Below are 12,935 nucleotides of genomic sequence, written 5' to 3'. Positions count from 1 at the left end.
CCACACGGGAATAAGAGGAAAGTCTGCGGTTCAGCTATTCGTGCGATATAGCTAAGGACGTTGTGCGTGTTGTGTAGCTTAGAACACTTCACGTCTTCCAGAGTATCTGCATCTCTCATTAGTGTTTAATTTCGCTTCTTTGTTTTATTTTCAGCAATAACGGCTACGTTTGTGTGGCCATTCATCGGAGAGACTCGCACGTATTGGAAATTCAAATGGGTAAGTGTCTGCGACACTGAAGCAGCGGCTTTGTTTTATTTTCGATTCCTAGGTATAGTAGATTCGGAGAGCGTTCCGCATGCGTTATGCAGGGACATGTACCTCAAGAAAGGCGTCAGTGTGATCTACACAACACTACTACCTTCTTGGTAGACGACCCTTTTGCACGATATCCATTAGTCTCATTACATATCACACGAAGGTTTAGGAGGAGCGACAAAATTAAGAAATTTGGGGGCACAAAATGGAGTCAGCTTGCGCAGTATAGGCTGGGTTGGAGATCATTGGGAGAGGTCTTCATCCTGCACTGGACATAGTATAGGCTGATGATAATGATAAAGACGACGATACAGTTTACTGGCGCTCTTTGAAAATCACTTGCGCTTGCCTTACAAAGCACCACATAACATGATCATCGGACTCGCTTATGCAAAACTTCATCAGTATCAAAATAGCCTAGAATGAATTCGCAATGCCCACGAACTATAGGTGGCGCGCCGTGCTTTTCAAGATGGCGCCAGGAGGAGGGTCAACCCGTTTGTTAGCATAGGAACAGATAGGAAGTGCGGACGTACGACCCGTGCTGCTTTCACCGGATGAAGTCATGAGCTGCGCTGAAATGGATATGAGACTAAAATGCTTTCCCAAACCTTGGAAAGTGCTTAATACTCGCCACCTAATTATTTGCTGCGGCGTGAAAGGTTATATTTCAGCTCCGTTACCGTGCATAACGATGTTTTGCGAAATCCTGTGCGTGCTATATAAACTGCATGAACTAGAACTGACGTATCAGCTGAACGGCACTCCGAGGTAGTACGTGCCGAGCCAGCCTGACGGATTTGCCGCAGTATAGTAGGCCGCCAGCGAGTAGCGCCATCGCTGCTGCACGGGACCGCACGTTTAACGTGGTGATGGTTTGCAAACATAATACGCCGTCGTCATTACTTGCGCAGTCTGGAACGCGGAGTTACGTCTTCAACGGAACACAAGCATTTAACATCCCATTCAGTAGCGCTTGTGTAACCGCCACGCTGAGACTCTAGCCGTGTGCATGCAATTCACTTCACTCGCATGTTGCAGGTTCAATCAGCACGATCGAAACATGAATATCGAAAAGAATGCACACGTATGCTTTCGCAACGGCGAAGAAGTTAGCCGAGAGGCGTGCATTGCGGCCGTGACTGCACGTTCTATCGTTATAACCATTTCGCTTCGCTGGTCGAACTCGAGCGTGTTGGCGGCATGCGGCGCTCCATAATATCCACAATAATTGATACATGCAATGCACAAGAGGAACTATGCTTTTATTTTGATCTCGCTCTAGGACATTATACATTAAATACAATCAAAGTGACTTACGAGCGTGAAAGAACATTAACGCACGAGGGGACGTGAAGTGCAACTCGCTCCTCGTGAGTTAGCAGCTGATCGTTCGTCGCTGTCACTCTCGGTGCTTTCACAGTCTTCAACGTCCAGTGAAAAATCCTAGTCCTCAAGATGGTTTCTTTCAACATCACTGCTGAAAGCAATCTGAAGAATTTCCTCTGCCAAACGACTTCGACCACACCGCGTCACCACGTTTACAATTAGAGACGTCTGGGCGCGGAGAACACTCTGCTCTCAGACCGGTCAACAAGCAAATCGCTGGCAGTGTGCTGCCACCTACCAACAAACGTACAAAAACAAGCGGCGCAGCGCTGGCTATGAAATATGAAACCAACACACTGGCGAAGGACGGCGTGGAAAGCGTCCGCTCTACGAAAGGCGTCGAGCAGACGCGTCCTCGAATGATCGAAACGTCGCTCGCACGATTCGTAACAGCGCTTTGCTGACAAAGGATAGAGGTATCGCCAGCTTGAGATCGCTTCGCGCCTCGCAAGAACGAATCAGATTTCCTGTGTCACGGAGGGCCCGGTTTGTTCACTGATGCAGGGAACATGCAAAGTCGTAGTGTTGTTTTCTTGCCAACGCGTTAACCCTGAGGCTAGCACAGCTTAACAAGGGAGCGACTGCGTAGTGCTGCCATTTTGTCGTCTACTAACCCTCCTCGAGAGGACGCTTCTGAATGCCGCTTGGCGGCGCGACAGTCTATGGGCATTGCGAATAGCGTGGCAAATTCAACAACCATTTTCTTTCAGGTGAGCTGAGCCGAACAGCGCGGGACGCCTGCGCGCCACCAGCGTTCGACCCAGAATCACAAGATTTCATCACGTTGCTGGGTAAGGACAACTTCCGGCGTTATTCCCGCCTTTTTGTTCTTCCCTATTCCAGGGGACAATGCCACCGCAAATAATATGGTGGCTTAGACGAGGATTAGATCTAAGATAAAGCATATATGTGCATATATATAGAGAGAGATACAAATGAAGGAAAGGCAATGAGGTTAACTCAGATCGAAAGATCTGATTTGCTACCCTTCACTGGACGGAAGTAAAAAATGGAAAGAAGGGTGGAGAGAAAAAGAAGGCGTGCAAAAAAATAAAGAAAGAAAAGTTAAGGAGCAGGGGTATGACAGTTTGTCTTATATGCCACAGGCATTTAAAATGTATTAACAGCGCATAGACGACAAAGGAAAGGGACAGGATAAGGAGAAGCAAAGAGCGAATACCTTCTAATGGGTCCTTACCAACTCGCCGACGCTTCAATTCTTAAGGCTCGTTCACACCTGCGACTAGCACTGGTCGCGCGACCATTTGCGACAGGCAACCAAAAAGTGGCTCAGGGTGACCGATGTTTGCACCTGCGTGACACATAATTCACGTCTGCTCGAATTAATGTTGCCCGGTGAAATAAGCTGAAGTCCTGTTCCTGCGCATCTGATTGGTTCAGAGGTTTGCGACTATAGTCGCGAGGCTGAAAAATCAAGCAGCGAGCGACTGAGCCAAAGCAGTCGCTTTGTGACCAAAGCGGCCATTTGCGACCAGTCGCTTTGTGACTAATTTGGTCACGCGACTGGTGCTAGTCGCATGCTATAGTCGACCGGTACTAGTCGACCCGTGCTAGTCGCTTTTTCAAGCCACAGCCACTTAACAAATTCAATGAAGACTTGATCGACTTCCACTGGGACGACAGTGTAGGTCGGCATTCTAAGACTGTCTAATCCGACAGTACAGCAACCCACTGGCTCTATACCTGCATATACATACGCCCACCAATACCGCGCCTCAGCTATAGCATCCTCGTTCGCAGCTTTGTCGGCGCCGTTCGGGGGCGACGGTTCGGCGTTGTCGCATCCGTGCCCAGCGCTGGCGCTTACCGACGGCCTGCGGGCCACGGGTCGGGCATCGTGGAAGCCCGACGGGTGCCGGGACGTGCTCGGCTGCCGGCGCCACAGCCACCTCGAGTTCCGGGCAGCGGGATGCGGCGGCGAAGACCAGGTCTCGCCAGCCGCAGCCACGTCGCCGGCGGCCGCCACTCCCCGCGCGCTGGTCGCCAGCCGGAGTGAGTATGATCTCGCCCGCTATGCATGGGCTACCGGTACATTCCGTGTCTATTAAAAATTAACCAAAATCAAGTTTATTTGATATCTGAGTGCAAAACACTATACAAAAGAAATATGCAGAAGGTTGTCCCCCGTTTTTCAGTACCGCTGCTCGAACCAGTATTAGCTCTGACCTCAGTCCTTGCTTTCAGCGTTCCAGTGTCACGGTGGCTGGCAAGAGAACGGCCGGAACTACCTCATCACGGGTCTCAAAGGCTCCAAGGATAAATTCTGTTTCGTAAGTGAGCTGCAAACCCGCAGCCGTCGCCTTTCATCATCACACTGCACGGTCACTCCCTCAAGAGACTACGAAAGAGGGGAATTTTTTTTAGGGGCTCGTTTTTTTGTTAGATACAACCAAATGAACCCAACATACAATAGAGCTATTTCAAGCGATCCCGGAACCCCCTGCGGGCGCGCAAAGCACTATGGGAAAAGTGTGTACGGCGAGAGCTCGCCGTTCGTTGGCGCCGTCGGAGCACCAAACGAAAAAAAAAAAAAAAAGAAAACGCGTCGCCGCTGGTTGATTATTATTAAATCCTAAATACTACACATGTCTGAACGCACCTGCATGTATCTCTACGCATGAAATGCGAAAGGAATGATGCAGTCAGTGTAGGTATTACCGAGCGGATGGATGTATACCGGATGTAGCAGTTAAGCGGCATGCGAGTTATCACGTGCCGATACATGCAGTCAAAACGTGCTATCGTGAGCGATGTGAGCTGGAATACCAAATTTGTATTTATTCAATGATTACTTGTTCAGAAGCCGCTATGGCATTTAATGCCATAGCGGCTCGAGATCGGGTTTAACCAATCTGTAGATAGGTGTTACAGTGTTCAGGTATACAGACGATTACTTGATTTTAATTGACAAGTCACGCGCTGTACAAAGAAGTGAGCACATTCTAAACGTGTTTAAAGAAAAGGGGATGGACCAGAATTCACTTGCGAGATGCCTTGCTCTGGTAATTTGCAGTTTCTTGATACATGCTTTTAACTTTCACTGCGGAGCATGTTCGCGAGCAGTATAGCCCGCGTTCAGCGAAATCGGTGTTTAATTTCGCGTCGGCGTATTGTATTCGAATATTGTTAAACGAAGAATTGTGATGGCATGATTACGCACAGCATTAGAAAAAGCTTGCGCACATAGGATGAGCAGCAGTTTCCAGCCGTAAAGGGATCAAAGAGGCGGGATATGCTACGTATCGCTGTATCGGTTTGCAAAAATCTGTTCGCATGGCAAATAAAGATTGACACGGACGTCTTCCATCCGTAAATAATGAAGAAACTAGAAATATTGCAGTTATTCCACATATGTATAAGAAGTCGCATGGCCTGAAGAACGTAGGTAAGCGATAGGGGGGTGAAGGTTGTGTTTGCCGCCCCAAATAAGCTTAGTCGCATTAAGGTCGCAGGTGTCTGCGGTGGGCAAAGAAAAATGCGGTCAGAGGCGTGCCAATTGTTTTGTAGATTGTGTAGGAGTTAACCGCAAATTTCTCTTTCTTGTGTTCACATGTACGTACATCAGCCAGACTGGTCGATGTATTATTACGCGCCTCAGCGAGCATCGAAATTCATTGAACGGAGCTGTCTCATCTCGCATCGCTATATCAGTCATGAAAATGTAATCCCATCTTCGAAAGCACAGTAATTTTGTCAGTCAGTCAACCTTCTCAGTCGTTACAAGACAAGGAATTCAGTTTTATTAATCGACTGTAAGCACGCGCCTTGCTTGTTTGACTTTTTGTGCCTCTTTATGACACGCGCGACGCACTCCCACTTTTGTATTTATGCTTTTTTTCACGCGTGCAATAAACTTTCAGTTGTGTGTGAGCGCTGGTTTGTGCATTTCCTTCCTTGTACTGCACCTTTCTTTTTTTCGCTCTAAGTATTATACCAAGCTGTAGTTATAGCACCAACGAAGGCTAGTGGGCACTTATCGTTCGTTACATATAGGGTGCCAGCGACGCAATGAATGTATCTCATTTCCCCAAATGCCAACTACACTTTCTAGCGTACGCTTTAAATATCAGAACCTCACACTGTACTCGTCGACATTGTCGATGGACGTTGATTCCAAATGCATCCGCGAATCATAGACCACTTCTGCACTTCATAGGCAACAGAGTAGTATTTCTTTTTTTCATTTATGCAGTAAGGCGCACTGGCGCCAAAAAAAATATATGTATAAAAGGTGACGCTTCTGAGCCGCTCAAGTTGTCCAACAGTGGGACAGATGGAAATCGTCGAGGGGCCGTCGCAGCTAAACACTGAAGTTCGTGATTGAATTGCGCAGTAAGATGTTGCAACATGCCAAATTCACTCTGTCTAAGAAGTCCTGGCACAGCGCAAGCGGAAAGCGACAGCGCGAGGCCCGCGCTCTCGTCGTGGCGGCTGCTGCGACGTACACACATTTCCCATGAGCGCTTGTTCGCCCGTTGGTTGCGCTCGTGTGTTTGAAAAAGGTCTATTAAGCCAAGGAAAGCGGAGGGTACATTATTTGCTCTTAACTGTAGCGTGATGATTATGGCATAAATTGAAAAGTATTGAAGTGGACGAAAAAGCACCGTTTCCGTCAGTGGGATCCGAACCCACACTCAAGAGACAGACGCACGCCTGTGCTCAATGCGACTGTCGCTGAAGCGCTACAACAGTGCGAAGTACATAAGTTAGGAGAACATGTTAGGCGAGCAATCAAGAGTTCATGCATTTTAGGCCACGTCTAGTCATTGTTGTTTCCGGACGTCATTCGCGTTGAAGAAAAAAAAAAATGCCAAAAACTACGGAAAGATTATATATCCAACGCAAGGGAGGCGTTAGTCAGGTATTAAGCGACAAACAGGTCGTCGGGAATCGTGAATTCTATCTATCATTACTTAATATTCTGTTGTATAGGGCGTATGCACTGATATCTGTAGCGTCGCCATGTTCCTGTACAGCCTACGAAACGAAAAGCTGCGCGAATTTTAGTACGCGGCTGCTCTTGCGTTTCACCGCCATCTAAATGCAGCAACCGTGGCTGGGAATCGAACCCGCGTCCACGAGCTTATCAGCGCAACATGATTGTGTAGCGGGCTACCACGGCGGGTCGCGCAATCTTATCTGAGCTGAGTGATGCCGACCTCCGGTTCTTTCTCTAGGATGGAGAAACCAGCGACGTGAAAACGCAAAGCTCGCGCGCCTCGAGCCACGCTTGAGAGGTCACGTGGTATATTTTTTGTACCGTTTCGTGATCGCACCGGATGTTTCGTTCCGATGAGGCTTATTAAGAAAGCGTCATATGATATTCTAAGAAAGAAAACACCGTGGGGGCAGGCAGGGCCCTGCTGAGTTCATTCCCTGCCTTATATCATCACGCCAGGAGGTTCAATTGGAGTGACCCTATACAAGGGAAACAAGAAACAGTGCGAACCACAGGACAACAGGACGGAGACGCACTATGCGCTGTCCCTGTCAGCGCTTAGTCCTTCTCTGTCCTGCTGTCCTGTGGTTCGCGCTGTTTCTCGTTATCTATGGTCATGTACCAATCGGCCCGAAATAAGCACTGTAGCACACGAAGGAACACGTTGTAAGGCCCCGTGGGACACTCGCAGGTGTTCTCCGAGGCGGACAAGGTTACCCAGCTGTCCGGCCTGCACGATACTTGTCGTCGCACGGTGTTGCCTGGTGTCACGGGCAACATCACTTTCAACATCAGCGCCGCAGGTGAGTGCCACGCAAGTGCGTCCATTCTGCGCGGCACTGCAGTGGTGTTTTCGATGAAAAAAAAAAGGGGTTTGTTACCTGCTGCGCCACGTCCTATGTAAACGAAACACAAAAAATTGATGCGTTAGTGCAATCTAAACACTTCCATCTCCGGATTCAGAAGGCCGCGATCTTCAACTTATTTCTTTTAGAAAGAAGGTGAATCACCATAGGCGTGGGCACAGGGGGGGGGGGGGGGGTGCCCCTTTCCCTAGTCATCGAAAGGGGACACCAAGTCTGCGCCCTAACTATGCTCAGTTCCGACCTGTCAAGTCATTGTTTAATGTGCCTTGTTACGGCCATACAGGTGTTTGGCGACAATTGCTGCCGAGTACCGCTGATGTTGCATTGTAATAGAACTGTTCACTTCCCACCTTCAGCTCTGTAAAATGGGAAATAAATGCAGGCCACTATGAGCAGAACATCAGCGCTTCATTTTCATTTTTACCTACTTTCGGTCTCGACCAAGGAGGGAAGGGTGCTGCTTGCTCGCCCCCCCCCCCCCCCCCCCCCAGCTCCACCTCCCTAATGGAGAATTGGAGTTACCGACGCGCGCTTATGCGAGTCCCTGTATCTACAAGAACTTAGTGCATAATGGCGAAACTCCCGATCTCGTTTGTTCCCCAAGTCACATAAGGTAAGTAAGTGCCTGCTAATGGCTACAGGTTACACTTTCTTCTCTCGATCATCTGCAGTCTATGAAAACAGCGCAATTGTGATAGTAGCTTAGAATAAGAGAGCTGAGCTAGTTGGTAAGTATTCATTCTAAAAAGACAGGGCGTGCAAACACGGACACAGGAAAGAAGTCAGGACACCACAAACGCCGACTAACAACTGAAGAGACGCACAACGGCTGAAAAGAAAGAAGGCACGAAAACTTATCTGCGCATGCCCATGCAACAGGCGAACCTATCAATCCGGCACGCGTGGCAGTATACGTGGAAGATAACTGTTAAGGCATTTGATTTCATCTTTATGCAAGTTAATCGACGGTTGGCTCACGCATGCGCTACCACTATGCTCGATATGCCATGCTTCAATCATCAGGCGCGATAGTAGATGCTGATACCTACAAGGCTGGATCAAGAAAGGCAAATTCCTAACGCTAATAAACGCAGAACCTGTTCTATCCTGCTACCCCACCTAACACCTTAGTTTGCACTCGAAACTAAGTTATATCGCTTTAGATTTTGTTTAAACAAGAAGAAATGGCCCCGTTCGTTCCTTCGTTGGGTGTTCGCGGAGTTACCTCTCCTTTCACTTCACATCTTTGCTTTCGTGCAGGTGACTGCGACTTCCAGCCGAGCGGAGCGCCGTCGACAAGCCCCGCAGTGTCGTCCATGCCGCTCCTGCTCGCGGCGCTGCTCTGCTTGTGGAGATGGACGCAGCCGCGGTGACGGTCTCAGGCGAGAGACCGATCCGCTGCCGTCGTGCCTGCACCCCGACCAGTCCCGCCCGCCGGAAGATGCCGCCCGGAGGACGACGACGACCACCACCACCACCACCCACCGACGACGACGAAGTCGAGACGACGTCTCAGAGAGCGTGGCGTTACAACCCTTCGGTGTTTGTCTTCTGTGTATGTGCGAGAGCGCTAGGTGACCACCGAACTGTCCACAGTGTTCCGCTCATTCCGCGCATTCCGCTCCTGGCGTGACGGAGCGTACGCGTGCGCGGAAAGCAACGTCGTGCGTGCTCCCTACTCTCGTTCCCAAGGATCTCTAGGAGACCATGCGTGGTAAGCGGCCCAGTGATGACGTCACGCGCTCCAGTCGACAACCCTGTTGCAACCATCGTTGTGCACCGAACCTCCGTACCAAGGCCGTCGACCATCGTCTCTCCGTGACGCGTTTGCCCGCTGTCTCCGGTGAAGGCAGCGTCGGCAGTCGTTGCAGCATAGTGGGTGACCAGTAGTTGTGCCGTGGCTGACCTGTGTTTTGACTTGTGGGAGACCTTTGGGTGACCTTTGGTGACCTTTGGGTGACGTGCGCGTCGCTACGACGAGCTGGGGACCCTTCTCCGAACGGCATGATGGGGTGATACCTCGGTACGTTTTAGAGGGGGAAGATTAGCTGTACTTGTTTTTGATCGCTGTTTCGCGCCCAGATGCAACCAGCAGGAGCTTCTTTCGCGGAGAGAAAGCTATCGCGCATGCGCCCTGAATTAGTGGTTGCGCGTGCGACAGGCGTGCAGACGGAATCGGAGCGCAGCTACACATGCAAACGGGCGGGTGTGGTTGTTTCAAATGTTCAACAAAAAATGCGTTCTCGTTTTTTTCCCTTTATGTAAAGAAACCCGGCGCACAGCAACCAGCTTCTGTAATTGCAACTACGTCCGAAAAGTTTTTTTTTTTGTATAGACGGCTTCTAGAAAAAAGTTATACAACACGATCGCTGCGTTTCCGACACTTGTAATATACACGAACAATCAAGTGAGAGCCCCAAAAGTGGCAATACGACCGAATAAATATTTTTGTTTTATTATGGCTGAGCGCGTGTAAATTATGGATAAGCGCGCATATTTTTGGCGAACCATAGCGACCGCAATCCTTATTTCATTCACGACACACTCACATAAACGCTCGGAACGGGCTCTAAGCGATAAATGCCTGTTATTAGGATAAATATCTAAAGTCCACTGTGTTGCACGTTAAGAAACTGTCAGCACTAACCAGCTTCTTCCGCGACATATTTTGTCCATAATTACTTTTCCAGATACGTCACTGAATACCGCGTGACAATTTTTCTCGTTTTCATAGCTAGTGGATAAGCAAATTGCGTAATTAAAGCAACTTTTTCTTCCGAGGTTAAGAAACACTTTGCTTGCATCACTGAATGAAATAATCCCGAATTAACGCTGCGATAGGAAACGACACTCTATGGGCTCGAGCTTATATCAGCAACACATTATGATTGGTGGGCAGTTTCTTCAGATCTGACGAAACGAACGAAAGCGGTAGCAGTACGGCGGCAGGGCCTTGATTCCTATGTCGGCATCTTGCACGCTGAATGCAGCGTGACAGCGCGGATAGATTTTTAAAAATTGCTGCCAGTCTGAATTTCAAATTTCAGAGAGTAGAGTAAGTTGACGTCTGTAGACAGGAAAGAAAGAACCGTCCGTCAGCAGACGATAAAGATTGCGTCATGTGAACTGTTTTCCCATTCCAACGATTAGCCTACTACTCGCTAGTCCACAGCGCGCTTTTCAACGTTCGCGGTCCTTGTAAAGGCTAGTGTCTAGTCTATTTTATCCGCATTTCGTTTCGCAACAGCACCATCGCAGGCGATGGAGCGCTTTATTTTAGTCAGCGCGTCCAATTAACCTCATGAAGTAAGAACGTCGAGAAAGGCTGAAGATTCGACATCGAACCATCCAACAATGCACCGGGCACGTCATATTTATTGGCACTAATGACATTACGCGGGGGATAGTATAACGCAGTAGAGTGCGATCTGCTGCGGTCTGCGAAGTAGCATGTAAAAGCGCGGGCATCACGCATCTCGGACAAAAACCTCGCAGGAGAAAATTTGCTTGCATCTCTAATAATAATATCTGGGGTTTTACGTCCCAAAACCAAGATATGATTATGAGAGACGCCGTAGTGGAGGGCTCCGGAAATTTCGACCATCTGGTGTTCTTTAACGTGCACCTAAATCTAAGTACACGGGCCTCTACCATTTTTGCTTGCATCTCTCTACATACGTGCGCTCCTATCTGGCGGCGCCCCCCCCCCCCCGTAGTTCTAGCTTTCGTGGCAACCACAGTATCGGCTCAGCTTTCTGACAAAAGGTTGGAGCGATCTCTCTCAAGTTCTGGGTCATGTTGCTTGGACTCTGTCGAGCTTCAGTTTGTTGAGTCATAACCGAGCTCCGTCAAAAGACACCGACGTTTTTATGTGGCGCTATTCGTTACCGGTTATGTCTCCGCGATCCAGTGGCGTCCGTTACCAGTGGCCTCCGCGATCGGCTCCGGCAGCGCGGCACGCTATCCGAGCCGATCGCCGAGGCCGCGCTGGCGAGGCCCCACATTGCGCTATAATAGGGTACATAAAATGGAGGAGGCGTACGAAACAACATTCTTAGTGATTATTGATAACAAATTCCCAGCGGAACAATATCGTGCTCACACACCATGGCATGTATAGGTTCGCATTCTTTAGCTTGGTAACTCAAAACACGATCTTCAAGATCTCCAATGGCCGCGGGATTTCCCGCATGGTGATCATCTCGGAGGCCACACAGAATGGGCTGTCTCACAGCGCTTGGCACGAGATGGCGCAATTTATTTGCCCCTAATATGTGTCAGCTCTTATCTGTCGCAGTTGCGCATATTTCGTTGTCAAAACCCTGAGCCAAGGTGCATGCGAAATATCCCACGGTAACTGTTTATGCGACTGTCGCTGTCCTAGGTCTAGATGACTGCCCGCCATGTGATCCGATCGCTCTATCATGGCCTCCGCGATCAGATCCGGCAACATTAATCGCGAAGGCCACGGCTCTATGCAGAAAACCTCCTCCGAGACGTCGCTTCAATCGACCACTTTGTTCTCGATCGCAGTGTCCCCCACAGGCGGCGTCCTTTGAACATTCCAACCTTTTGTCCGCTACGCGGTCAATACGCAAATTAGGACCGCAGCCCGACATTCGTAATTGATTATAAATTCCGCGGCTTCGTCGTTTCCGTCGACTCAACGTTTTGTAGCTCGCGAAAACAAAGGAAATCACGTATCCTCAAGTCCTCAAACTCAAGTCCGTAATTGTACACGAGCGGCCCAGGAATATTGCGTCAAAACGAGGTTGCTAATTGCGTTGCTAAACAGTGAGCTATGAGGCTCCTCGGCACGGCACAGTGTTGATTGCGGCGCCCATAAAGAGACTACCCAATCTTAAGGGCAGCTCAAAATCGATCAGGCGAGCTCGTTATAGTTTACGGTTTGTTTTCCCTTCATTTCGTATCCGCCACAGCAATGATACCATCTAGATGCGAGATAAAAAAAAAAAACATGTCGCTTTGAACTACAAGGGCACTTATCAAAAAAGAATAATTACGGTAAAAACACGAAGGCAAATTTACTGCACTGTGCTATACTAGTCCGCGTATCGCGCGAAGCTTTCTAGTCCAAGGACATGCGTGGGGCTATTTAGATGCTGCGAGCTGTCAATCTTTAGTCATTTTGAAAATGTTTTGTTTTATATTGTGTAATAAAGAGATATAGTTGGTTATAGAGGTTCTTTCCGTGAATTCGTTCATTGGATACAGATATGCGCGGGTCCTATGTGCAATCGGAACACTGTATGCCGCGTTGTTTTAGTTGATGGCGAAGTTTGTGTTATACATGGCGACGTGTATGAAGCCCGGTCACACACCTTGATTCATTGTATTTATGCAATGTCGCTATCATTTTTTTACTGTGACAGCAAGATAAGTTTCCAAGCGAAACATTGTGACGATTGTCTCGTGCAATAATTTTTTTTCATAGAGTTACG

General features: G+C 48.8%; 1 protein-coding gene across 1 annotated transcript in view; it reads left to right on the top strand.

Moving 5' to 3' along the window:
* The window catches only part of LOC119404552 (uncharacterized), a 110,575-nt gene extending 97,904 nt beyond the window's left edge, over nucleotides 1-12,671 (top strand). The window contains exons 9-14 of the mRNA XM_037671094.2: nucleotides 155-219; nucleotides 2,358-2,438; nucleotides 3,409-3,660; nucleotides 3,853-3,938; nucleotides 7,299-7,410; nucleotides 8,734-12,671. Coding sequence (XP_037527022.1) covers nucleotides 155-219; nucleotides 2,358-2,438; nucleotides 3,409-3,660; nucleotides 3,853-3,938; nucleotides 7,299-7,410; nucleotides 8,734-8,846 — 709 coding nt within the window. The 3' untranslated portion in view covers nucleotides 8,847-12,671. The remainder of the gene's footprint in view (nucleotides 1-154; nucleotides 220-2,357; nucleotides 2,439-3,408; nucleotides 3,661-3,852; nucleotides 3,939-7,298; nucleotides 7,411-8,733) is intronic.
* The last annotated feature ends 264 nt before the right edge of the window (nucleotides 12,672-12,935 follow it).

The sequence above is a fragment of the Rhipicephalus sanguineus genome, chromosome 9 (genome assembly GCF_013339695.2).
Source record: "Rhipicephalus sanguineus isolate Rsan-2018 chromosome 9, BIME_Rsan_1.4, whole genome shotgun sequence".
Taxonomy (NCBI): Eukaryota; Metazoa; Arthropoda; class Arachnida; order Ixodida; family Ixodidae; genus Rhipicephalus; species Rhipicephalus sanguineus.
The sequence above is the reverse complement of the archived record's forward strand: the minus strand, read 5'-3'. Positions and strand labels throughout refer to the sequence as shown.